Genomic DNA, 26895 nt, shown 5'->3' with positions numbered 1-26895 from the left:
GTCTAGTCTGCAAGGCCGCTATCCTCAAGATCCAGTTCTGCTGTCTCATAGAATCATAGAATATCAGGGTTGGAAGGGACCTCAGGAGGTATCTAGTCCAACCCCCTGCTCAAAGCAGGACCAATCCCCAACTAAATCATCCCAGCCAGGGCTTTGTCAAGCCTGACCTTAAAAACCTCTAAGGAAGGAGATTCCACCACCTCCCTAGGTAACCCATTCCAATGCTTCACCACTCTCTGAGTGAAAAAGTTTTTTCCTAATATCCAACCTAAACCTCCCCCACTGCAACTTGAGACCATTACCCCTTGTTCTGACATCTGGTACCACTGAGAACAGTCTAGATCCATCCTCTTTGGAACCCCCTTTCAGGTAGTTGAAAGCAGCTATCAAATCCCCCCTCATTCTTCTCTTCTGCAGACTAAACAATCCCAGTTCCCTCAGCCTCTCCTCATAAGTCATGTGCTCCAGCCCCCTAATCATTTTTGTTGCCCTTCACTGGACTCTTTCCAATTTTTCCACTTCCTTCTTGTAGTGTGTAGGCTATGGGGTAGCTGGTGTTAGCTAATATTTATTTATAGTTGCCGCCCCGCCCTTTTTAATTATTTGGTACCACCAAGTAGTGCATATACCAGGCCTGTGTAAATACATGAATTCATCACTGTCACCCTATTCTGTTCAGGTATCTGAATCCCCCTTTTCCTCCCTATTGTTTTTCCACTTTTCCCCCCATGTAGCTTTTAAGGCCACAAAGAACCATTATGATCATCTATTCTGACCTCCTGCATTACAGAGTAATTTCTGCATAAAGCCAGTCTTCTTGTTAGTGCTTTGAGATGGGGAACTCGTCTTCCAATATGTTTATATCATGCCTAGCACAATGACATCCAATCCTCGCTGAGAACTTTGGTAAAAATTATATCTATAATAACCTTTCTATAGATATCAGTTTATACATGAAGAGAGAAGAGAGAGACAAACACAAAGTAACATACAGATCCAAATATATTAACACATCAGGAAAAACCACAGGCTATCTGACCTCCATCAGACTCTTCAGCAATTCATGACAAATGGAAGAATTAAATTTTGTTTGAATGTTAGAGAATTCTTTTTGCCAGCATTCTACAGTTCACCACATTGTCTGATAAGTGAATGAAGCTAATTTTGAGCGGATTCTATCTAAGAGTTCTCAACTGGTAGAAATAGTTCAAGGTCTTCAAAGTACACTGTGTTGTGCAGCCCCTGATTCACGCACTCTGTTAATAACGGACAGACAATTGTACTGAATTTATTAAAAAACCATTAGCTGTAGAAATTCATATTCTTAGGTTCTGTCGTCTTATATTACACTTCTATTAAGGTTAATGTGCATTGCCAATTCTTTCACAATGGAATACACGAGAACAGCAACATACTGGAAGCTACAATCTCTCTTTCCAAGGTGGCTGTCTTTCAAGTTCATTGTTTCTCTCCCACAAGCCCTCCTTTCATTCGCCCCAGCTCACCCCTGCCAGGAGGGCTGGGTTGAAAAAAAAAATGGTGAAAACGTTAAAGTAAATACACACATACACACATATTAAGGACGGCATTTGAGACATTCTTTGCACAACACATTCATGCTGCCAGCATTACAAGGATTTTTCTTTCATCTGCTCCTTCATATATAAGGCTCCAAAATACTTTTAAACCACTTTATAAATATCCTTCTAAAAACCATCATCACATCTTTAGAATGCTGCTGTGCTAAATTCCTGCCACTGAAGAATGAGGTTAGAATCAGGGAGGAGCTATAAGTGGAGGCTGGGGAACAGTAGCAGCCTCACATGCAAAATGTTTGAACAAGGGAGTCTTAGTGTAAGGCTGGGGTATGTGGGTGCTTTTCTAGAGAAATAACACACACATGTACCATTTATGCTATAAAAATGTTACAGGTAGGCAGACTTCTGTAATTTATCTAATACTTTTTTATATTCATGCTTCCTTAGGTTTCATACAATTTATTAAGTTTTCAGCCTTGCCCGCAGCAAAGGGATAAACAAAAGCAGATGTGAGACTCCCCTATTTAAGTGCCCGCCAACCTCCTGCAAAGCATGTAACCAGCTGGAGAAGACTGATTAAGATCAACTCGGCGTTTACCATTCAAACTGCTCTCTCCTCCTGTTATGTGCCCTGAGTTCCAAAGGGTAATTTGGCATGCCGCTGTGTGGACGTTGCTTCCTTCAGAAGGGCCCATTGTATTCCCGCCCAAGAGTTTGCTAGAAGACATTCTTTGCTGGCCAAAGGCTAAACAGCCCAAAAGGAAAGTATCCTGGAGAACAAGGGTGACAGAAGTCTTTGGTGCATCAACCAAAGACTTCTGTCAAAGAGGGCAGAGGAATGGGAACAAGTCCATGCTGTGCTAACTTCACCCAAGCGGGCCTGGACAAAAGGAAGAACCCATGGGATTGTTATCCTAGCCAACAGGTTATGCATTCATTGCCCCTTCCATCCAAGGATACCAAAATGCTTTAAAACATGGATTTAAATCTTCACAGGATCAGTGAGAAGGATACTATCACAACCCCCATTTTACAGATAAGGAAATGGGGGCACAGACTGTGTGAAATGAAACAATGGCCACAGTCTGCTTTCCGTCAGACTGGGGCCCTCACCCCCAAGTAACCTTCACAACAGACACTAAATTAGCACCTTTGGTAGTGTTCTAGCAGATTCCAAGAATGGAATGGGCATCTGAAAACAGCAACACCTTCCCACTCCAACACTGATCCCTCTAATGCTCGGTGCTGCTGCATGCTTCTTTCGGAAGCCACTAGATAAATTGTTATTCTGCAGTTCTGATTTTAAAATAGAAGGCTGGATTCTCAGCCTCTGTCTCGACTCTCCAGTACTTTTCATGAGCACTAAGTTCACTTTGTCAAATAAAATGCTGTAGCATCTCTTTCCCATCCACCATTTTTCAACAAGACTCAGCCATTTCCTAGTTTGCACAAATCAAGAAAGCCTCAGAAACCACTTAAGGCCTCCCGTTATAGCAGCTGTTTCTCAAACATTAACAGCTTCCAGATTAAAGTCTCTTAAGGCAAAGAAGAAGAAAAAAAATCCAGCTCCTGAGGTGCACAGCTGAAAAATAAAAAATGATTCATAACTGAAAGAGCAACACCGCCTTAACTACAATGGCGCTAGTGAGCATGGACATAATGAATTGGGGATTCCCTGTGCCATGACAGGATCAGAATGTGAACTGTAAAAGTTCCAGAGAGGATCAATAACTGTCAGAAGAAGAAGAAAGTGAGCACTAAATTCACTCTCCTTTCATCTTCAACAAATGGAACAGAAAATCTGATGGATGACAGAACCCTTCGTTTCTATAGCGTTCTTGTTGAACTAAAGACTGGTGACACTGAGATGATTTCTGACATACGCCTCCGTAGACCCAAAGGCAATAGCCTTAAAAATAGTCTTAAAACTAACAATAATAATGCAGGCAGGGAGAGTAAATAAAAAAAATATTAATGGAAGCCCGTGCCAGCAGTCAGCCCTTAGGATACAAGAGTGCATGATTTTGGAAGCATGGACCACATTAAACACAACACACACCCGTGCCTCCCCCATAATTAAGTTAGAGATGCAAGAGGAAAAGCAACAGAGGCTGTCTGCTTAGTTTCTCTGCTTGGCAGGCCACAACACACACACACACACACACACACACACACACACACAAAAACACACGCGCTCTCTCACATCTTGGGAACTATCATTATATTTTTCCCGTTTGCAGAAGAAAAAAAACAAGTGAACAATCAGACAAAAAATAATCCCACATATTCAAGGAACGAAGATGCTGCTCAAACAAATGCTGAATCTCTTCCTTCATCCTCTTGTTGCATTTTATACAAACATCCAGCCCACCAGGACAATTATTATTATTTTTTTTTTTTTAAAGATAAGACAGAACCTTTTGACAATCCAGCTGGCTTCTGGCACCTTGGCTTTCACATCAGACATTTGTCTTGGCACAAGAGAAGTGGGGGAGGGGAAGGCTTCTCTGCACCCCTTACCCTATGACATACTTCATTATGCCATTAGAGTTCAGAGTGGAGGTACATCCCCTCAACTGCTGACCTCGAATGCTAAACATGTAACAGGATACCCTGCAGTGTGTTTACCTTGCCATGCTTTCATAGTGCAGTATCCTGTAAATAAGCACATGGCACAAAAAGGAAGGCTCTGACGCCAGGCCTCGCAAAGAACAAGTAGTCGCTGTTTAACCCTACTTGTTGGAGACTGGGATTCAGGCACAAAAGGTTGCAACCTCTCCAAACTATCATTTGCATTTACATGGACCCACTCAAAGTGTGCTATGGGTCAAATCATTCCCTGCTTGGGTGGGAATGAAGGATCCTGGATGTAGCAGGATGTTGAGAGCTCATGCCCTGGGTACATGCCCTGGAGACCAACTCTGAAGGGGCTCCTTTTTTGCCACTGTAACTGGAGCTTCAAGGGAAGGGATCTGTGTTGAACTCCTCTACAACTAAGCCTGTGTATTTGGCCATGGCATCAGGTCCTGAAATTGGCCCATAAACATTAATTCAGCATTACGATATGTTTGAGGAGAGAGTCTTATCCCCATTTTTCATAAGAAACAGACAAACAGAGAAGATAAGTGACTGGTTCAAGTTCAAACGGAGAGTCAGTGACAGAGGTGGGAATAAAAACCAGTCTCTTGTATTCTAATCCAATCAGGCCACTCATTACGTCGGATCCCCAGAATATTTAAAATCAATATCTGAAGCCTACCAAAAAGTTTCATTTTCCAAATAAACTACTTCACTGCTGGGTTCTGCTAAACCCCTGCTTTCCTTCTCATGAACTGGCATTCCAGGAAAACCCCCGTCCTGCAACGTGATACTATCCAGTACACGAAGCAGCACTCAAGTGCTGTCTTGTGGCTCTGATTTTCAAAGGAGACTAAGGGAGTTAGGAGCCCAAAGACCTCACTCGTTTTAGGCTGAAAATCCCAATCAAAATTTCCATGATATATTCTTAAGGCCCAGTTTTACAGAGAGAGCAAGACCATAAATGGCCACTTCCTTAGATTCTTAGGCCAGAAGACCATTGCGATCATCTAGTCTGACTTCCTGCGTAACACAGGCCATAGAACTTCCCCCCAAAAATTTCCAGAGCAGATCTTTTAGAAAAGCATCCAATCTCAATGTAAAAATTGGCAGTGATGGAGAATCCACCATGACCTTCAGTAAATTGTTGCCATGGTTAATCATCCTCTGCTAAAAATGTAAGCCTTATTTCCAACCTGGTTTGTCTAGCTTCAACTTCCAGCCATTGGATCGTATTATAGCCTCTCTCTGTTAGACTGAGGAGTCCATTATTAAATATTTGTTTCCCATGTACGTTCTGCAATCAAGGTCACTCCTGAACCTTCTCTTTGTTAAGCTAAATAGACTGAGCTCTTTGAGTCTATCACTATCAGGCCTGTTTTTCTAACCCATTAATCATTCTTGTGGCTCTTCTCTGAACCCACTCCAATTTCTTAACACCCATCTTGAATCGTGGACACCAGAACTGGACACAATATTTCAGCAGCGGTCTCACCAGTGCCAAAGACAGAGGTAAAATAACATCTACTCCCACTTGAGATACCCCTGTTTATGGATCCAAGGATTTTCGCCCCATCAGCTGATTATCCACAACATCTTTCGCCAGAGTGTCTGCTTCCCAAGATAGAGTCCATAAAGTGTGATCTACATGCTTTGTTTGTAGATGTATATGTTTACATTTAACCATATGAAAATGCATAGCTTGCTTGTGTCCATAGTACCAAGCGATCTAGTCAGTTGAATCAGCCAGCCTAGCTCCTGTGCATTTTGGAAAAATATTTTCTTCACGCATTCCCCCTACAACTGAATCTGCATGTCCCAGGAATGTCTACATTAGCAGTGGTCTGATTGGGATTTTGCATCCCAGAATAAGTTTGGGTTCTTCTGGTATCCTGGTCAAATTCCACCTTGGGAAGTTACATTTTGTATAGCTAAGACTAGTGCTGTGCCTTCAGCTTGAGAAAATGTTCTTCCTTTTCCCCTCAAACAAGCAGCTGTTTAGTGTTGTTGGTGCAGAAGGGCTACTCTATTCCATTTTGGAGAGGACTACTTTTTAGTGCTGGGCCAGTGTGATGCTCAGACTGAGCCTCTGAAGTGCTTTGAGGTTCTTTGTGGCAGACACTATTGTATGTGCGTTATTTTGCAGACCTGAGTTTTCTATGTGAGAGATTATTCTAGCATATAGGAGCATTTTGTAAACTATTTCACATACACGCATGAAAAATAAGCTCATCTAGGTCCACTTCATCCTGCCTCAGTACAGGGGACAAACCAGAAGACTTCAAGGTCCCTTCCAGCCCTATATTTCTAGGATTCTATAAAATCAGATTTTTTCCCAAATATGTCATTTATGAAACAACTGTAAGGGCTGGATTCTAATTTCTAATGCACAGGGCCTCTCTCCAAGGGACACTGCAGTCTAACTGATTGCACAATGGTACAGGGTACCATGAAAACCCAAATTCTAATCTAAAAGCCACCACTGACTTATTGTGTGAGCTTGGATAAACGACTATACCTCTGAGGGCTCAGCTTTTTCCACCCATAAAATAAGGATAACACTCAGTTCCCTCTTCTCCTGGGGACTGGTATGAAACTTTGGTTTTGCGTAGACTGTTGGAAACACGAAGTGCTGTATAAGAGATAATAGCACTTATCTATAACACTTTTGTATACTTGTGCAATAGTAGACTTGGAGAGGAGCATAATGCAATGGAGACCCAAATAAAATCCAACACGGGCATTTTACCTTGAGGTCAAAGAACATACAGTAGGAGCAAAGGGAGACCACCAGTTTTCCTCTCTGCATATGTGTGGGATTTCCAGTACAATACTCGCCCATTGAAACTCTCCTATACACTCTAGTAAGAGTTTATTCTCTTCTGAACAAGCACACAGAACTCCCATTGATACTAATGGGGGAGAGGAGCATACATCACCTAAGAGACCATTTCAGAAAGCTATCGTTACGTTTAATTAAGTCTCCAAGAGCCCATCCTGGAGAATAGCCTTTAGAGACTCTAGCCAGTAGAAACAGAAGCTTCCAAACCCAGAACGGTTGCCCTGGTTGGGAGAGGAGGGGAGTTAAACTGGGCCCAGCAGAGGCTAACTTGACCCCAAGAACCCCATGGATCCAGAACTGTGCATGGGAGACCTCACACACACATTGGGGGCTCTAGGATGACATGGTACCTCCTCTCCCACTTCCACGTGGCCTTGGGGGAAAACTACAGAACGAGCCAGGAGAAGCAAAAGCAGCCAAAGCAGGTACCTCTGGATGCTCGGAGAACTTTCTGCACTTTTGTCTGACTTTCTCTGCCTTGAATTGGTTGGCTGTTTGCTCCAACGCTCTCCCACTCCTTCCTCCTCACACAATCTCTTCATCTCAGCTTCGCTTCACACCTGCCCCTGTTCTCTTACAGTCTCCCCCCCCACCCTGTTCCCCTGACCCTTCTTCCCTTACCTTTCCATTTAGCTGATCCCCTCCTAACACCCTCCTCCTCCAAAAATTGTGAACTAACATGCCATTTGTTGGTATCACGTGGTTCGTTCTGCGTCCGTGTTCTATCCTTGCCCCTGCCCTGTATGTGTCTTTTCTAGACACTAAGCTCGTTGGGCAGGAACCATCTGCTGCTCTCAGTTTCTCCAGTGGCTACCACAATGGGGCCCTGCTACTGGTTGGCGTTTAGGCACTATTGTAATAAACACACTAAATAATTGTTAGGTTGTTTTTTCAGCTCCTGTCCTCTATGGGATGCCATCAGATACCCATCACCTCCCCTCATGTCACATCAATATTCAGAGTGCCACCGGCCCGTAACAGCTAGACCCATAAAACCTCGCACTACAAAGTAAATGTATAGGACAAAATTCACTTGTCCACCTGTTAGAATAAGAATATAGTTTATAACACAGTATATTAATCCAGTGGACTGCCAAATTCCAGCAGCCCACGGCACAGTTAGTTTCTAGATGTCTGTCAGTTGGATTCACACAGGCAGCCCCGTGTACTATAGAATCCAGTTATCAGAGAGATCCATGGCCTTCTGTAAGCACAACACTGTAGGCCCAGGGAGGGATACAAATTCAGTATTTGTTTACTATTCAGAAGAAATACTTCGAGTGGCAACTCTCGCTTATGCAGAAAATTTCAAACACTCTTCATCTTGGTCAGCTGAACTAGAGTACAGGTTTGGATGCAGATGCTAAAGCCACCTATTTGCACTACAAAACCAACCAACCAACAGTGGTCACCAGCAACAGGTCTCGAGGGTGTTGATAACAGTTTAGCTGCTGGGGTAAATCAAGGGTGTCACAATAACACTTTCTGTAATGGTGCTGTAAATGGTTTTGTCTTTTCTATACCAGCAGTTAAACCATTTTCAAAGACTAGTGGGAGGTAGGGGAGAATCTCTTCCTGCCAACTAGTATTGGTAATAGGTCTATTGTCGAATGTAAAGGGTATTCACTACTAGAACTAGGTGAATATTTTAAAAGCATCTTCAGCAAACATTCTTTAAAATACTAAACAATGTGGGGCATGGACCGTACTTTAAATTTGTCTTGTGCACAGCAGAATGTCACCCTAAGCCTTCCTGGAACCTATATGTCAGGGGTCGGGAACATTTGGCACGCAGCGCATCAGGGCAATCTCCTGGCGGGCCGTGAGACATTTTGTTTACATTGACCGCCCGGTGACACTGCCCTCCGCAGCTCCTATTGGCTGCGGTTCGCTGTTCCCAGCCAATGGGAGCTGCGGGAAGCGGCACGGGCCACAGGGACGTACAGGCCACCACTTCTCGCAGCTCCCATTGGCCAGGAATGGCAAACTGCAGCCACTGGGAGCTGCGGGAGGGCCAAGCCTACAGACAGTCAATAGGCCACATGCCAAAGGTTGTTGACCCCTGCTCTATGTGCTACTGGAATACAAATAATAGTTAATAATTTAATTATATTGGAAAATCTGTTCATTTTCTGCAGTTTAGTGGCAGGGATGTTTGCCAAACCAGTGCATTTTAAATGAGTATTAGAAACTGTTCATGGAAGATAAATCACATTGGGAAGTGGATTCTAAAAATTATGCTTGTCCAATCAAGGAACAGAAACATATCATGTGTCCTTCATGATGAAGCTAAAGAGCTCAACTATCAAAACGATTGCAAAGAACTACTGGTGGATGATCTCCAGAGCAAAAACTATTCATTGAAACCATTCCACGAAAAACGAACTAAATTAGAGAAAGTCACGATCTGTTCACTGACAACTAACCAACAGGAAGAGAGATGAAATTCACTGCACAAATTATTAATAGCAAATTATTTAATACAGCTCTTTGCAGAGCACTTAACCAGGAAATCAACTGCTTCCATGTCATCCGTTCATTTGTAATCCAAAAATGGTGCTATTTCTGAAACACACCTGGTGTGAGATTGTCAAAAGAGTGCAGCACCAAATTTCTAAGTGTTTAGCACCCACAACTGGTGCCAGATTTTCAAAAGTCCTCAGCATCCAGCAGTCCACACTTAGATACTTATGGCCAGATTCTTCAAGAACCAAGAACTTAAAGTGTAAAGCTAATTTGGGCTTGGTGTTATTTTTGACTAACTTTTCCCTGCCCTGTTAGCTAGCAGCTCCCAACTTCCCTGTGAATTCTGAACCATGAAAATAACAACATTTTATTTTTTTATCATACAGAAGAGCACCTTTAATTTATTTGTCTCCATTAAAATTTCAGAAGACACCTTATTCCCAAGAGTACTGAAGAGTTTTGCTGTATTACAAGTTTGTAATTTTCACTTAGGAAGTTATTTCCTGTCTGACAGGAAGGAGGAGACAAAGCAGACTGCAGCTGGCTACAGAATTCAAGCAACAGTTAAAAGCAGGAAAGGCAGGCTGCAGGGGAGGGAGAGAACACACACACAGAGCAGTCAGAGAATGCAGGGATACAGAAGCAGATCCATTACTAAGTTAAAACAGCACATCCCAGATCTCTAATGCCAATCTAGGCATTCATCAGAAAGTTGGCTTCTAGCCCGAGGAGTATTTAAACGTCACTCCACTGAGGCGAGATCCACACTTATTAAAACAGGTTTATCTGCTTGGAAATAAACCTCCCACCTTCTTGCTTGGAAGAAACAACTTTGGTCTGCTCCATTCCCTGTCACCCCCAGCCCCCACCAAAACACATATTGAAAAGCTGATGACTAAAGAGTTACCAGTGACGTGTTTTTTGAACCTTGCCCAGATAGAGCTGGTATGCAATGGATGTCTGTTTGTTTTTGTAATAAATAAAGCACAAATGTGAAGAGAAGACTGAGTCACCTCTTTCTCCCTCTTCTAAGATAATCTTTTAAATATTTAAACAAAAACAGTGAAGTGGTTAATTAAGGAAGAAAGGACATTCCAGTTCTCTAATTTCAGGCTGTTCCAAACAATCTAGTCAACATTAAAATGTCCAGCTAAAGGGCAAAGACCTGAAGGATTGAAAAATTACCTTCAATGAACAAATCTAAAAACAAAATAAGACAAGACAACCTTTCCCTCCTTCCCTTGTTCCCTTTTTAAAGGCTACCTGACTGCCTCATTATCTGGCCCTTCCAGAGTGAAAGCAACAGTTTGCAAGGAGAGCAACAAAACTAAACTACAATTTTTTAAAAAAGGAAAACCCGATTTGAATGGCAGACAAACACGCAGAGAACAGTGTGACCTTTTCTTATCACCCACTGACATCCTTAATCGTTTCCAAACAAAAATGCTATTTTCTGCCACTTCTTCATTCTCCAAGCACCTCCAGAGCCTGCTCGGATGGTAAACAGTTAATCTCCCAATATCCCCTGCTGCCTGCGAAAATCAAGGAAACAATTGAGACATTGTCTAGTGAACAAGACTCCCAGGGACTCACATTTTTGTTATGTCCCAGTTCTCAGCCTGTCAATTTTCGCTAGCAATGTTAAAGCCTGACTTGCACCAATAAAGTTTGCCCTGCACTGAAAAGGTTCCACTTCATTTATTTTATTAAAGCTACTATGTCTGTTTATCATCTGAAGTCCTCTCCATCCACGACGCTGTAGTTCCCCTCTATCCGATCCTGCCTAGTTGCTTCCTAATTTCAGGGTGGTGTTGAAATATCTTGTTCAAAAAGATTGCCAAAAAAAACCAACGTACATATATGTATAAAAATACCAGTGTGTGTACAATTTTGGCAAAGACGGGGGGAAAGTGTTCTTGCTTTTATATGTTATATGTATATGTATGTTATATACACACACACACATATATAGATCTTCAAAATAGACTTTGGATTTATTTATTTTTTTGGCATGCTAACCAAAAGGAGAGTGAACTTAAAAAAAAGATATTCTAATGTCCAATAGTAAGACCGATACCACACTTAAAGCAGCAAAAATAAAACCAAGAAACTAAGCCTCACTTTTCTCTATTGCTCCCTGTTCAACTGGCTGCATTTCCTGTCTGCCTTTTCACAACCACTGGACCTTTGGGCCCGAAATATCTCTCTCTCTCTCTCTCCCCGCCCTCTCCTCCCCCACCCCCTGCTTCCAGCATTTCAGTGCTTTTTTTTTTTTGTTACACTCCCAATACTTTATCTACATGAAAAGCACACACAGCGGTCACCAGCGTTTCCTGTTTGCAGAGTGTGCTTTAACTATATCACACCCTACACTGCTGCGATGGAATGTGCAGCATATGGCATTGTGAAAGGGTTTACTGTTGGATAAAGGCAGCAATGCAGTCCTGCTGGTTTATATCAAACCCTGTCATTCTCTTCATGGAGGTCTCTCGGCTCTCTAAGCAGTGAGGTACAACACACACACACACACACCAAGTTTTTTAGCTCGAGTGAAGCCTGCAGGACTGCCTCAACAAAGACGCTCCACATTTTCCAATGTCTTGAATCACAGACAGAAAGACATGTCAAAAACCTAGAAACCTTATGACTGAAATGCATGTAGTGTTCTCTCCTCCTTGAATATTTCAGAATTCACTGATTAATATGATCAATTTCTGACTTGCGTGTTAAAATCCATCATGATTTGTTTTAAAATTTGCCAAGTCCTGGTAGGCTATGTAGGATACCTGCTATCATGTGCCTGGTAGGATCCCTTTCCAGGTATCTGAGGAACCGTTAATATTTTCTGCAGTACGATGTTTCGGCACAATGTTCCAAGAGGGGTTCACTGGACAAAGAAAGATCACAGCAGGCACTGGACATACGTGATAGTAGATCCCTTCTCCTGGGCAGAACCTCTACAGATCTCAATTGGACTCCAGGTGGGTGTAGCCTCTACCTGCCCAGATCAGACTAAAGAACCCCTGGCTTGCAACTATAACTATCAAAAGACAGGGCCTCACATTTTCCCCCTTTCTGAGTCAGTTGTTGCTTTTTCTTTTTATTCCCTCCCCACCCCATCTGCCTCCAGTAACATTTTAGGAATTGCACTTTTGATTACATCATTTACATTCTGAACAAATAAAAACTCCTCCTGAGATTGCAGCCTGGCTTTTGATTAAATACTCACAAAGGTTACTCTTCAAAGTGCCTTTTTGTGTACATCGTGAGATTGCTTTCCCATGCCTGGGTGCATCCGGCCAGCAGACGCTGTAGTAAGAGGCAATACTTTTAAACCCCATTGAAATGCATCTGTCCACCCTCTCTTTGTAAAAGGGAAGCCTTACTTAACAGGCATTTATTATTGCTGAACCTGGGTTGAAAGTTCACTGTCCCTATAGTCCAAAGTTACCAAGATTTCTGAGCCCGCAGCCCACATTTAAGTCCTAATGAGCTATTGCACCATACTTGCAGCCATTAACCCTTTGATGTCAAGAAGGTCCATTTTTCTTGTGTGTGTGTCTCTGTGCTGGCCACTGGCAAGTACAATGACCACCAAAGCTGAAGGACAGATGATTTGCACATTTATTACGTTCCATTCTTCCATCTTTCGTTCCACCTAAGTTTGCATATTACAATATACTACAGGGGCAGCATGGTCTAGTGGATAGGACACTGAACTGGAAGTCAGGAGACCAGAGTTCTATTTCAAGCTTCACTGCTGATCTGATGCATGATCCTAGAAAAGTCACTTCACAGCTGTGCATCTCAGTTTCCCTGCCACCTTTTATCTCTCTTTTCTATTTAAACTGTAAACTCTTTGGGGTAGGGTGACTTGCTTATTTAAGCCAACTCCTTAATACATTCACATGATTACATGTAATGACGACTAGACAAGAAGCAAAAATTAATCTTCCATCATTTAACAATCAACTCAACTTATTGATATCATAATCAAAACTTAATGATACACCATTCTAATGAACCATACCCAAGTAGCTTGAAATATACTTGCTTCAAAACTGTTTTCCTGGCCAACCTCTTATTGATACTATCATCTCAGTTTTCAACTGAGCACCTGAGGTAGGGCATCTAAGGCTGAAATGTGCTCAGATTAGTAATTAGGCACATAAAACAAAGTATTTGGTTGCCTAAGTATCAATTCAAGCACCCAGATATAAAACGAGGTGGCCTAATTCAGGCAGCAAAAACTGAACATGGGGCTATAAATATGTCATTAAGTGCTTCACTGCTTCCTCCTCCACCAACATATAGGTCATATCCTCGGGTCAATGACTCACCATATACTCATCCCATGCATGTCTCCCTATGACCACCCCAGATCTCCAAGTGAGTAGCAGCAAAGCTCTTCAAATCCTAACAACGGAAGAAGGTCCTTCAAAATCTTGTGCTTTTATTTTTATGGGTTTGGGGATAGACTTCTTGGCTGCTGGATCATACTCAAAATTACAAGGACTTTTGTGGTCCTCAAACCTCTCACATTTGCTCTGGCCTTAATCCCTTTGTCAAACAGCTTTCTGCAGGAATGGTCCAAAGCATCGCTGTTTACAGTACTGATATGGAAGTGATAAGCACTACTAGCTGTTATGGACCAGGATGTAGGCAGTCTGGCCTAGTAGTCAGAGCAGGACTCATGCCTAGTGGGCAGAGCAGACATCCAGGTTGAGGAACAAAGCCAAGGATCAGCACCAGAGTCAACTGCCAATTGCCAGAGCTAGGAGTCAAACCAGCGTCGGAACCAGAAATCAAAGCTGAGGGTCAGTGCAGAGGTTAGATACCAAATGCTAGAGCCAGGATGAGAAGTCAGAAGACAGGGTGGGAGCCAGGACTGGTAGCTGGTGACTGGAGGCGAGGTATAAGGAGGAGGAGAAGCAAGGATCAAGCAGAAAGCTGGAGCACGGTGGGAACAGGAGCAAAGGCAGGAGCCAGAAGTGGAGCAGAGCAGGAATCAGGAGCAGAGTTGGGTGCAGGGGACAGGCACAAGCAGGATCCAATGCAAGCACACCAGGAAATCACCTTGTTGCTCAGATGCACTTCCTATGCCTTCTTCCGGCTTGGACCAATCAGAGGAGGCTTGGCTGAGACTTCGTCCTATTAGCTCCTTAGCTCAACAGGTTTCAGAAGACAGTGGGTGGAGGCCAGGCTGCAGTTCAAGACCGGGGGCACCACACTAATGTAGGGGCTTGGTTTTCTTTTTTCAAATAAAGGTCATAAACAAAAAGCCATGGTATATCTGCCACCATGCAGCTTATCCCTTCAGTTAGGGGAGGAGAAGATTGATGTTTCATCCATTTCTTAGTTAGGGATGAGCAACGTGAGACTGTAACTCCCCAAATACGCAATAAGAGCTTGTGCATGAGCAATAAATGGCTTGGGAAATAAGATGCCATCACTGCAATGAATTCCAGCCAAAGGAACTTAAGACCTGTCCTTCTCTTCCTGCCTTTCCTATTCCCTTCCCAATCCTCAATGTATCTAGAGATAGGGAGATTCCACAACCCACTTCCCAGGAAGTGGGTTTAATTTTATATGAATATCAAGTCAGATGGCCCCTGCTTAAATGCTTTCCTGAATAGGGTTGGACTTAACCATGTGTTTAACGCTTTCTTGAATCAAGGACATAACAAGAGGAAAAGGCAAGTTTCCACAGTAGCAGTTGTGAAAAAGGAAGGACCAAACATGTTATAAGTGTCTTGCCAACTTGAGATGATCACATTACAGAGGTACATTACTTCCAAGGAATTTCCTGCAGATTGATTTACAATGCTGGATTGCAGAGGAACAAAGTTATGAAGCCAGGAGACCCTAAACTGTACTAAAGGCAGGTGGAGGAGGGTTGGAAAGAATCAAATTCCAGCCATCTCCAAGATCCCATCAGGTTGAGACGAGGCCTAAATAACACTGCAAAAATTCATCCACCTTGTCTGTCACTGCAAAAATTCCTCTCTCTTTCCCCACCCTCTGAATGACTTTATAATATTATATATCATATGATCAGAAAATAATGCATCCAAATGGGATATTTGTGACTGCTATTGTTTGTACTATGCTAGGTTTGGGAAGCATGGTAGGTAAAAGCATGAATATCAAATTATACATCCCAGAGACTCTTTTACTCAGTGTGATATAATGGAGCATACACAACCTGTGCCAGGGTGTCTTGCTGTGGAGCAACGATTATGTCTCAGTAAAGTAGGGGTGATGGCAATCCAAAAGGATTTCCCACACAACAGATACAGAAAACCAAAGATAACTTTCACACAGAACTTGAAACATCTCTTTTAGGTCTGAAAAACTAAGCAATTTGTTTTGTTTTCTTGTGGAACCCCCCCCCCCCCCCCAATACATGACTGGAGGTCAGCAAATCTGGGTTTCATTCCCACTCCATGGGCTTCTTGTGTGATCTTGGCCAAGTAACTTAACCTTTCTGTGCCTCTATTTTCCCATCTGTATACTGGGGGTTGTAATACTTCCCTGTCTATCAGTGCTGTTGAAAGACTTCACTCCTCAGTACTTGCAAAGTGCATTGAGATCATCTAACGGAAAGCCATATGGAAGAGTATTATTTATTCCCCCTTTCTCCCCTTATTTCTCGGTTCCAGCTGACAGTGAAAGCAGAAGTGTCCCAATACTGCAAGCAGGCCTGTTCCCATGAGATTTCCAGTCCAGTTTTGCAAACTGAAGTGAATTGGACAGTTTAGATAAGCACCCAGGCCTTGGGTGTCTGTTATGAATGGATCACTCCAGCAGCATCATTTTCTATGCCTCTGATCAGAGACAGGTTTTCCCAAACAGGTATTTTCTGGAGGTTTTTTGCTTGATGCCCATGACGCAGGTGGGGAAGTATCTCTGATTTTGGCTGAAGTTTGCTTGCATACCCATTCAGCAGTACAAGTTTCTTCCTCAGAAGAGAACACAGATGCATCTGTGGAATGGCTAGGGAGGCGGGATGGAGTGAAAAGGGAAGTGTCTGATGGATAATCTAAGCCAAACTGTCTGAATTGGGCACCACAGGAACCCTCCTGGTCTCCAGCAGCACAGGGAATGAGTGGCCCTGCGTCCAGTGATGCCGACTTCCTTCCTTCCTAAAGGTAAGTACTTGCTGTTTTCTTTACTGAACAGTGTCGGAAAAGTTTGTTTAAATAGACAACAGAAGGCTCTGACCACTCGAAGCTCCGTGGGAAACAGAGGCCTTTGCTGCCAGCTCTTATAAAACATGGTGACCCTGCCTTATCCTAATCCATTATGTCTCCTGGTACACACTGTAATCATTGCTCACGTTCAAACAACATGTAGACTTTGGCTCAAAATCAGACTGCATTATTTAACACCTAATTCTGTAAACTTCAGGATGACTTCAGCCGCAACTCATCTGTGAGGAGAGGAGGCCTACAGTGAGCAGCCTTGCGTCGTCCCACCCCGACTACACAACATCTGCGTCTGGCAGGCTCACCCATCTGACTAGCCAATATCCCCCCCTCCTGCAATAGCTCTTCACCTTGAGCCAATGCAACACCATCAGATTGCCGGGGTCTGTACTGACCTCACAACTGGGCCCCAGCGACGGAGGCTTCGCAGTGTCTCCCACAAGACCCCTTTTCAATGTGGGAACTTTGCTGTCCAAGAGTGGATGAATCACCCACGTTAGAACAGAGGGTTTCAAAACCACATTCTAACTTGGGCCTCTACCTGGGTTAGGAAATAGTTGTTCCAACATGATTTTGCTGAATCCATGCTAGCCAGTCAAATGGTATCAGAATTTGATTATAATTATTAGCATTCAGCGCATACTGGGCAGTTTATAGACAAAGGTACAAAGAGAAGCTTGATATCTAAATGACCTTGTTTCAGCCTCCATCTGAGTTTAAGCATACGCTGTATTTAAAAGGCCTGTAAAGTTTCACTAGTAGGATATACAAGAACATAAGTACCAAAATGCCAAGTCTCTGAAATACTCCGATCCACAGTGTAAGCTGCAACACTGTAATTCACCAGAAACACCACTCAATGGAGGGCATGGAGTGTGCATTCACAGCTCCATTTCGTTAAACTTCTCAAAGAAGGACTGCATCCCGTGTTGCCAATTCTCGTGATTTTATTGGGAGTTTGCGATATTTGCTATTTTTCTTGAAGCCCAGCTTCAGGAGTCAAGTGATTAGACTCCTCAGCTTTCATTTAAAATATATATATAGTTTCTAGCCCTAATGGTCTGGAGGAAAGCTTGAAAAAAATGCAATCCGAGTATATCCTAAAGGCTTAGAAACCAGAAGACAAATTTAAAAAACCCAGCTTATGGTTTTCTTAAAAAAAAGAAAATCTCATGATCTTTTGACACCTGCCTGACTCATGATTTTTGAACAACTGAGGCTGGCAATACTATACATCTTGCATGCCAATATCTATTCACTGCTAAAATATCACAACACTCAAAGAATTTAAAATTCTAAAGGAGAAGAGACACAGCTGGTATAAGTTCTCATAGCTCCCATGACTGCAATGTAGCTATGACAATTAACACCAGCTGAGGATTGCCCCATGGTTTCCAAAAGCCAGATTTCTAAAGGGATTTAGGCACCTAAAGAGGCACAGATTGCCTAAGCACCTAAGTCCCTATTCAAGGCTAAAGATGCAGTCATTACAAAGATTGCCAGCTTTTAATATCTCAGCCTTCAAGTGCAGGCTCGCTCAATGAAAAATGGAAAGAGCCCATCATTGACTCAGGTTTTGTATGGTATTGGGATCATGTCACATCATGGTGCAATGGAATAAAGTGATTCTAAAAATCCAAACTGCCTCTCAGCTGTACCAAATTATAAAGATAAATCACTTATTTAAAGACCCTAATCTACTCTAAATTATTTAGCATAAATAAAATCATTAAACTGAGCCTACAGTCAATAATATAGGTGTTCCGTAGGAGTTAATTCCATACCATTTTATGCTTCCTGTGCTGCTGTTCTTGGGTTTTTCATTTAGCTCTAAATTCTCAGATTCGAACAGTGATTTAACACAACTCCTCCCCTCTAAAAATCAAAGGAATTAGCAGTGAATGATTTAGCCACAATGTTCCCACAGAGTACAGTCAGTTTTGTGGCTAGATCTCAGTCGACTATGAATATTCAGGGTACAGCGATTTTGCACACATTTGAGTCATGCACTTAAGTATCATTTTGTGTATTCCATAATTGCCAGGGCAGTTAGACAAAAGGGGTGAAAGGTGTTTAGCAAGAGATTCACTAAAGCTTTCTAAATAATAGTTTGTATAAGGTCTTAAAGAGTACTGCAGTACCATTGAAAAAGATTGCATGCTTGGCCCGAACACCAAACTGTACCCTGCTATCTTGGAATACAGGCAACTCCTGTTAACACACAAAACGTATTCTCCCCTCCCTGCCTACACCCAACTGCGCCATTCTTGTCAATAAGCAATGAAATGAAACCCACACAAATCCTTCTTTCTGAAATGCCACAGGATTCTAGTCAATTTCAACATGTAGCCTGTGTACCAAGATTGCTTTGAAGGAAAAGTCCCATCACGTGCACACCTGCTGCCTCAAATCCAAAAACAACTTAGAGGTTATGGCAGAGGAAATGCAGCTACAACAAACTATTACGCAAAATATTAAAAACAAATAAATCAGGGAGCTTTAAAACCCATAGCTGGGGACTTCTGGCCCACACACACTAACTTACGATTGCAAAATGTTTTGCTCACAAATAGCTGCATGTGCAAAGATACATACCTGTGCACGCAAAACCGTGATACATTTGTCCTCTCTACTGTTTGTTTGGACAGGAATATTTTGGGGGTGCATGTAGGTGCTTGAGTTTTAAAATCTAACTTAAGACAAAGTCAAAGTCCCTTAAAGAAAAGAAAAAAAGAAAAAGGCAGTTGCAAATGGAAACCACATCAAAAAAATTGTTTTATTGTATTTATTTGCTCTTCTCCTATGGCTCCTACTCCAAATAATATGGTAAATGGTTTAATTCCTTCAAAAATGACCAAGTTACAAATAATCGCTGTTCTCTGTGCATGATTAATACTCGGAGAACAGAAAGAATTTCAGATGCCTTAACTTTCACTTGTCAAACCACTATTTTCCCCTCCTTAAGCCAAATTTCAGATAGATAGACAGATAGATACTACAGTATTGTGGTTCTTTGTTCTTGAGGATTCAGACTACTTCATGGATGTGCTCATTACACAATAGAAAAGCCAGACCAAATAGTACCACCCCCAAGGTAAAATTTACATTGACTTCAAAAGTGTACCCTGCAAAAGAAAACATGGGAATTTTTGAAGACTTTTACCGTTTTATAAGATACACACTATACCAAAACACCGGTTTTGGTACGGCATGTTTTTGCCTGGTACAAAGCAAGCTAAATATAAGCTTTTGTATAACGAAGATACCAGAGGTAGTATCCAATCAAAGGCCCCTAATCCACAATGTTACCCAATCATCTGCAGTAGTTATAGCTTAGTCAGAATACTGCCTCAGAAAACAGTGAATGAGAACTACACAACTTACAGTATTAATGAAGGAAGGGAAATATAATTTTTATAAAGTTGATTAAAATACCATATGGAGGGAATTATTCAGGACATGAAAGGCCTAAAGTTCAGATCATTTAGTTCCTCCCTACAAAACCTGTGAGCAATCCCTGTCTCCACTCCACTCGCCTGCTCTATTGCATCTTAACAAGCTGCGCCTGGTCATATACACAGACAAGAATCCTACTTCTGGACAGTGGCATTTTGTCAATTACACCGCCCCGAGGGCACACAGAGACAGAGCATCATGGACACACAAGATTCCAGGACAACAAACACCCCCTGTAAGTTGGGGATCATCCAAACTGCCCAGCTGGATATGATAGATCTTGAAACCTTTGTTCTTGGAAGACTGAATGTTGCCAAGGGGAAAAAACAAAACAAAAGCCCTGTATTGTACCCCAAAAGCAAAAATGTTATTTGTAGGCTGAATTCAAACTTTTGGCCTGCCAGCCTTAAGAGTGTATTCTTAAAAGAACTGCCGCCCCCACTTTTCTTTTCACCCCGGACACAGACATGCAGCTGGACCAAAACAAGATGCAAAGCTTTACTAGACAACTGAGGCACTGAAATGCAAATAAATGCACTGATTCTAAATGGCTCCTCTTGCTGTACCTTCTAAAGCATACTAAACACATAAACAGAGTATCTAGCTCAGTGTTTCTCGCATGCAGCCACTAGGGCTTTTCTTGTGGCCACAGCCTCCTGGGCTGTGATGGGGTGCCCCCCATTGCTCTGGATGCACTGCCTTGGTGTTGATTGCTGGGACCACCAACAGGGGTTGGGCTCTGCCCCCCCTCTGCAGACATCTGGGGTACAATGCTGGAGGAGAAAGTAGCTAGTGTATTTCCCACCTTCCCAGGGCAGTGGGGCTCAGGCTTTGGGCCTCAGCTCTGAGGTGGTGGAGTAACGGGTTCTGGCCGAGGGGCTTCGGGCTCCAGCTCCGGACTCCGGCTGTGCGGTGGCAGGCGCCAAGCTCTGGCTGTGGAGCTTTAGGCTCTGGCCACGGGCCCTTAGGCTCCAGCCCCCCGCTTCCTCCCCCAGCTCCCCCACCAACCCCCATTGCCCCTGGCCCCCACTGCCTCCTCCGACTCCCCCATCCAGGGGCTTAATTTGTCCCCTGGCTTGACAGGCCTGAGACAGTCTGCTGTGAAAACTTGCATGTTTGTTAATATCACTATTCACAACAAATTTACTAGCTAACCATAAATAAATTACAATGATTTGGATGTGTATATGTGCATAATTATTTGTTTTTCCTAAAGCTCATTAAGTATTTTAGGGGAAAGTTTGAGAGCGGCCCCCAGCAAGCGATGGTGGCCGCACTCTGAGACCACCAAACAAATTTGTCCTGAGAACCCCTTTCTAGCTGACATTCTCAGAGGTTTTGGAGACCCCCTCAAGCACCATAAAAAGTAGTATTAACCCAGCCCTCAGTGTTGGAGGTAATCCAACGAAATTATTCATACTGGTCTTTTGCTTCAATTTTTGTAGCCTTAACTTCATGTTCTTAAACTAACCTGAAAAAGAGGACAGAAGACAAATAAGTAATCACGGTAATCATTAGAATGCAGCCCTATTCTGCAGTCCTTAAGCAAAACTCCCACTGAAGCCAATGGGCGTTTCACCTAAGAAGGGTGTAAAGCACGTAGCCCGAAGTAGGAGTTGTGTGACTTGTGGCCAAGCATTCATAAGAGAGCACTCTTAAAAACAGTCCTTTCCTCCCTTTGTAATCCAGCTATAAGATTAGCCTCAAATCTTGATTTCAGAAATACATGAAACGTAAGAAGCGATTTGCAGGTGTCCGTCCTTTCATTACAGATCTTTGAGGCAGTACAAAGGATTTCAAGAGAAAAATCAGCACATGTACATGGCATGCGTACAAGACAGAAGTATGTGGGGGGGAAGGAACTGTTTATATACAGATCTATTTTTCATAGCACAACTCAGTGCAGATCGTTATTAGAGAAACTAGCAACACTCCCCAGTGTGCTGTACATCAACAAATGATGGCACTGAAGAAACCTGACATATCCTAGTCCAGTTGGCATCTGCATCTACTTAGCCTTCTTTCTGCCATCACCACCTCCCCCAGTATGTCACCAGTCACAAGGCCTTCATTTACAAAAAACTCTGTTCTTTATCTACTGGCATGACCAGGAATTAGAGTGAGGAAGGAAAGTACAGGGGAGGGGGAAGGACATGGGAAGGGAAACAGCATTTTTACGTAGCAAGGCAGAGCTTTCTTTTGGAGTGGGGGTGGAGGGGGCGTTTAAAAACGAAAAACATTAAACCTTGCACAAACTTTGTTCCATCAAAACACATTTCTTCCCCCCGCCACCTCTTTCCCCCAGACCATAGTAAGTAACACAAAAGATCACATTACAAATGCCAGCTGTGGCTCTTTTAGAAGGTGGTCTCCATCTCAGAGGTAGTATATGTTCCTCACGGCCTAAGTGGTTGCTATGGTAAGTACACTTTTTATTGAATCGCAGAGTGAAACAGCTCTTAAAGAGCCCCATAAACAGTCAAAATCCACAGAAGATTCCACCTCAGGCTTCCTGAAAAAGGTTTCCAAAATGGGTAAGAGAATTTAGAATCTATAAAAACATTTTGAAGGAGTGTCAACTCATATGGTGAGCAGCATTTAAATGGGCAGGGGTGCTGCAGGAAGGGAGACACCAGCAAATCGCTTGTGAGCTCTCCCGAAAGGGGCACACTGTGTCTGAAGGGAGGAAAATTGTTATTTATAAAGGGCAGAGCCCATTCTTCTAAACAGTAACAGACTTCAGTGAAACCTGAAATTCAATTACACCTCCCATCTTCATCTGCATTTTTAGATTCAGCATTTAAATTGCGATCATATATAAAAATAGGTGACAACTTATTTACAAGCAACATTTGACCTACCTTCAACGCTTATAATCCAATAGCAAAAATCATCCACCAGAATCTATTAAAATCTTTCTTTCCTCCGCCGATAAACAAGTCTGTCACAGCAAAATTTAAAATGAAAGACTAGCGATGTGCATGTTGCCCTGTAGTTTGCTTTGCTGTGGCAGAGGATGACAACCAGCCAGCCAGCAGAGGGCACATGAGTTATCAAACCCAGTTCCCAAAGGAATGTTTTCATCTCTGATGATCCCATTGGTGATGGGATTGATAAACAAGGAAATAAAAGACAGATTCTTGTTGGCTTATTCACCATTAGAAAACAGGTGATCGGCTGGCGGGAGAGAGGCGGAAAGAAGGCTAGGAATTTTGTTTGTAGACCAGATAAAAGAGCTAGCAAAGTAAACGTCTTTCTTTGAGCTCATAGTATAGCAATAGCACAAACAACAGGAAGGAAAAATAAAATCTTTTAAAAAGTGAACAACCAACATTTGGTATTGACCATTTAAATATCAACGCCGTCTACATTTCGCTCTGCCTTATTCAGGTCGGTTTTTAAAACTATTAATTCAAAGAGCTACTAAAACATTTTATCAAAACTATTTAAGACACTCCTAACAAAAGGTCTGGGACTTTTCAGGTTGAAGAGACACAAATATTTTTAAAAACAGAAATTCCTAAGTTATTTACTTTTTTTTTTAAAGTAAATTAATATCTTTCAAGTGTCTGATGTAATCTCTCAACTATATCAGCTTTAGATCCTTTATCAAAAATACATGAGCAGTTTCTTTTTTGCATAATTTCACCTTCGTATCCATTAATTATAAAAAAATAAAGTAAAAAACATGAGATCTGATGATAAAATATATTGAAAGAAATATTCTAACAAGCCGTGAGCCAGCTTCTCAAGAGGTTAATTTATCAGCTCAACATTCAGAACCGATGGGCTCATTAGCTAAAAATTGCATAAAAAACAGATATAGGTGAATGTGAATGAGTTTGGGCCGTCGTAGATGCATGGTGCAGTATACAAATAAGTCGTTTCTTTTTAAAACTTTTTGGACATTGTTTAAACACATACTCACATGCGGCTTTAACACTGTAACTTTACCATCACTTTTACTGTATGGGAAACAATGTGACTCCAATAGCAGAATTCAATAATGGAACTGGATTTTTCTTGAGATGAATTGTAAACATACCATTTGCCGACATTCAGTGTTTATACTAAGGGAAGAGGCACCAGAAACTAAAAGATTTTTGTTGTTGTTCGTTTTAAAGTATTTTTAGCTTGATCCTAACAAGCCATTATTCGGGTAAGGCTCTGCCTGACTAACTCCCACGTAAGATTTATCTGAGTAAGGACTACAGATCAGACGCAGAATTCACAATGCTTCTGAGAAGTGGTTTATTTTTTAATATTCTCCCAAACCCTGTGTTCATGTCAACAGCTGGAAAGTTAGAATTGTAAAGCAACTGGATTGGACTTATATAAAATCAAAATAGTTTTGGTGAGTGTAAATTTCAGGGGCACTTAGCTTCTTCACTTTCCCAAAAAGCAAGAACTTATATGCCATGGATAATATGTTGAAGTGCTGCCCAGCAACAAAAAGCTCATTCCCCACCCTTTAACCTGGGTTTGGCTTGCCCTTTTTTGTGTGTTGAGTAAAAGAAAAAGGATGACAAGCAAGTGCTGTTAATGTCAAATGTCATTTCCCCCCCCCCCCCCCCAAAGGAAGAATGTCTTCTGAGTTTACTTACAACGATGTGTGCTGGAGATGGAGACCTAGCATCCTTGAGGGCTTGTCTACTCTGAAGGCTCCCTGCCTGAACATCAAGCAGTGGCCATTTCATCTGGAGATACTGGATGGGAGGAAACAAAAATGGGAAAAGAAAAATGAGTTCAGAAAAGAAAGACAAAATAAAACAACAAATCCTAGCTAACATGGGCAAAAAGATACAACTTAAAACATATGCAAGGATCCGAAACGAAAAACAAAGAGACAGCAGGTACCTTTGAATGGTTATGTGAAACAAAACCGGTGCAGAGCACTAACATTTTCATACATCAGCATTTTCAAACAGCAGAATAAGGAAATAAAGCAAATTGCAAAGACAATGTTATCTCGAATGAGTTTATTAACAAATCAGATCTAGAAGAGGAAAAAACACACAAAGAAATAAAATAGCTGAGAAACTGAGAGGGGCAGGGGGGAAGGGAAGAAGGGCGGACAGTCAAGTCTTTAAAAAATAAACAAACAAACAATTCCTGAATCCCAGCATATGATCATCTCACAATAAGAATTTATTCAGCAAATGCCAGTAATAGTAATAATCAACTTCTATAGCTTGTTGTGTCTTCAAAGCACCATACAAACCTCACCATGCAGTTCTACTCTGAAAGGCAACTCTGTGTTTACCACTGTGAGGTGCCATGTTTATTTTCTCTCAGTGGCTTCCAGATCAAACGTTCTCAGTTTACAAGTTTATTTTGTGTTACCTTTGCAAATTCAACCGGAGGGGTCTGTACGTCAAAATGGGTTATTTCCTTCTTGGGTATCAAACAACTATAACTCAATACTTGATGGGGGCCCCAACTAAAAGAAATCTTTTCTGAATCCCCTCTTCTGGCCTTCGAACAACCCCCCAAGCTCATCATCAGAAGCAAGTGCCACACCAACTCAAAGCGGCACCAGACAACCAATGCAAACATCTGTAGACATATTTCCAATGCTGCAATGATCAATACCCTCCACAACACACCTTTCAAAATCCATAGTTCCTACACTCGCCTATCACAACATGTGGTGTACATCACCCAGTGCACTGAATGCCCCAATAGAACTAAGTGGTTGAAACCAGACAATCACTATGATCTCGACTGAACTCACAAAGGAAAATGATTAAAAGACAAAACCACCACATCTCCTGTGGGTGAAGACTTTTCACAAGGCGATCACTCTGTATCTGACCTATCAATCCTCATCGAAAACCTGCACAACGCTTTTAAAAGACAAGCCTAGGGAGCTCAAATTCATAATTTTGCTAGACACTAAAAAATGTGGTTTTAATAAAGACACTGGATTTATGGCTTATTATATCAATCTGTAACCCACTAACCCACCTTTTCTGTTCTGTGATTTACAGTGTTGTTAAAAAGCCACTTCACCTTGAATGGTCCCTTAGTGTACGTGCTAACTACTTATGCTGAATTATCTATTCGATCTTGTATTTTTCTGTGACACTCTGAGCACCTTTCCCAGACCAGAAGAGCAGCTCTGTGTTAGCTCAAAAGCTTGTCTCTCTCACCAGTAGATGTTGGCCCAATAAAAGATATTACCTCACCCACATTGTCTCTCTAGCCTTCCATGACACCTCTGCAACCTAACTTCCTTCAATAGGTTTTCATAGGTGTAAATGATTGGCCTTATAAGTGAAACTTAAACAACCTAGCTCCAGTTCATCCGCAAATTTAACACCATCAGCTCAGGACTAAACAAAGACTGTGAATGGCTTGCCAATTACAGAACCAGTTTCTCCTCCCTTGGTTTTCACACCTCAGCTGCTGGAACAGGGCCTCATCCTCCCTGACTGATCTAACCTCGTTATCTCTAGCTTGCTTCTTGCTTGCTTATATATACACCTGCCCCTGGAAATTTCCACTGCTTGCATCCGAAGAAGTGGGTATTCACCCACGAAAGCTCATGCTGCAAAACGTCTGTTAGTCTATAAGGTGCCACAGGATTCTTTGCTGCTTAAACAACCTAGTTGATGATACACAAGAAGAAAGAGAGTACAGCTCACTCTCTCATCTGCCTTGATTCTGTGGGTCACTGAAGTTAGCAGAAGAGCAGATGTGCTGAGTAAGAATGTGCTGTTTTTATTTAGTCACTTTTCAGAATTGAACCACACTTCAAGAAGCAATGAAGTTTTGGCACTGACTTCACTGGGAGCAGATATGGACT

The 26895-nt window shown here is 42.2% G+C and overlaps 1 protein-coding gene across 34 annotated transcripts in view; it reads right to left on the bottom strand.

Annotated features, from left to right (window-relative positions):
- TCF7L2 (transcription factor 7 like 2) overlaps window positions 1–26895 on the bottom strand; it is a 198688-nt gene that overhangs the window by 95390 nt on the left and 76403 nt on the right. For all 34 annotated transcript variants that reach the window (XM_039548029.1, XM_039548031.1, XM_039548041.1 and 31 more), the window contains exon 4: window positions 24692–24793. In XM_039548029.1, coding sequence (XP_039403963.1) covers window positions 24692–24793 — 102 coding nt within the window. The remainder of the gene's footprint in view (window positions 1–24691; window positions 24794–26895) is intronic.

Source organism: Mauremys reevesii, linkage group 7 (assembly GCF_016161935.1).
Source record: "Mauremys reevesii isolate NIE-2019 linkage group 7, ASM1616193v1, whole genome shotgun sequence".
Lineage (NCBI taxonomy): Eukaryota > Metazoa > Chordata > Testudines > Geoemydidae > Mauremys > Mauremys reevesii.
Note: the sequence above shows the minus strand (reverse complement) of the source record. Positions and strands in the feature narration are given on the sequence as shown.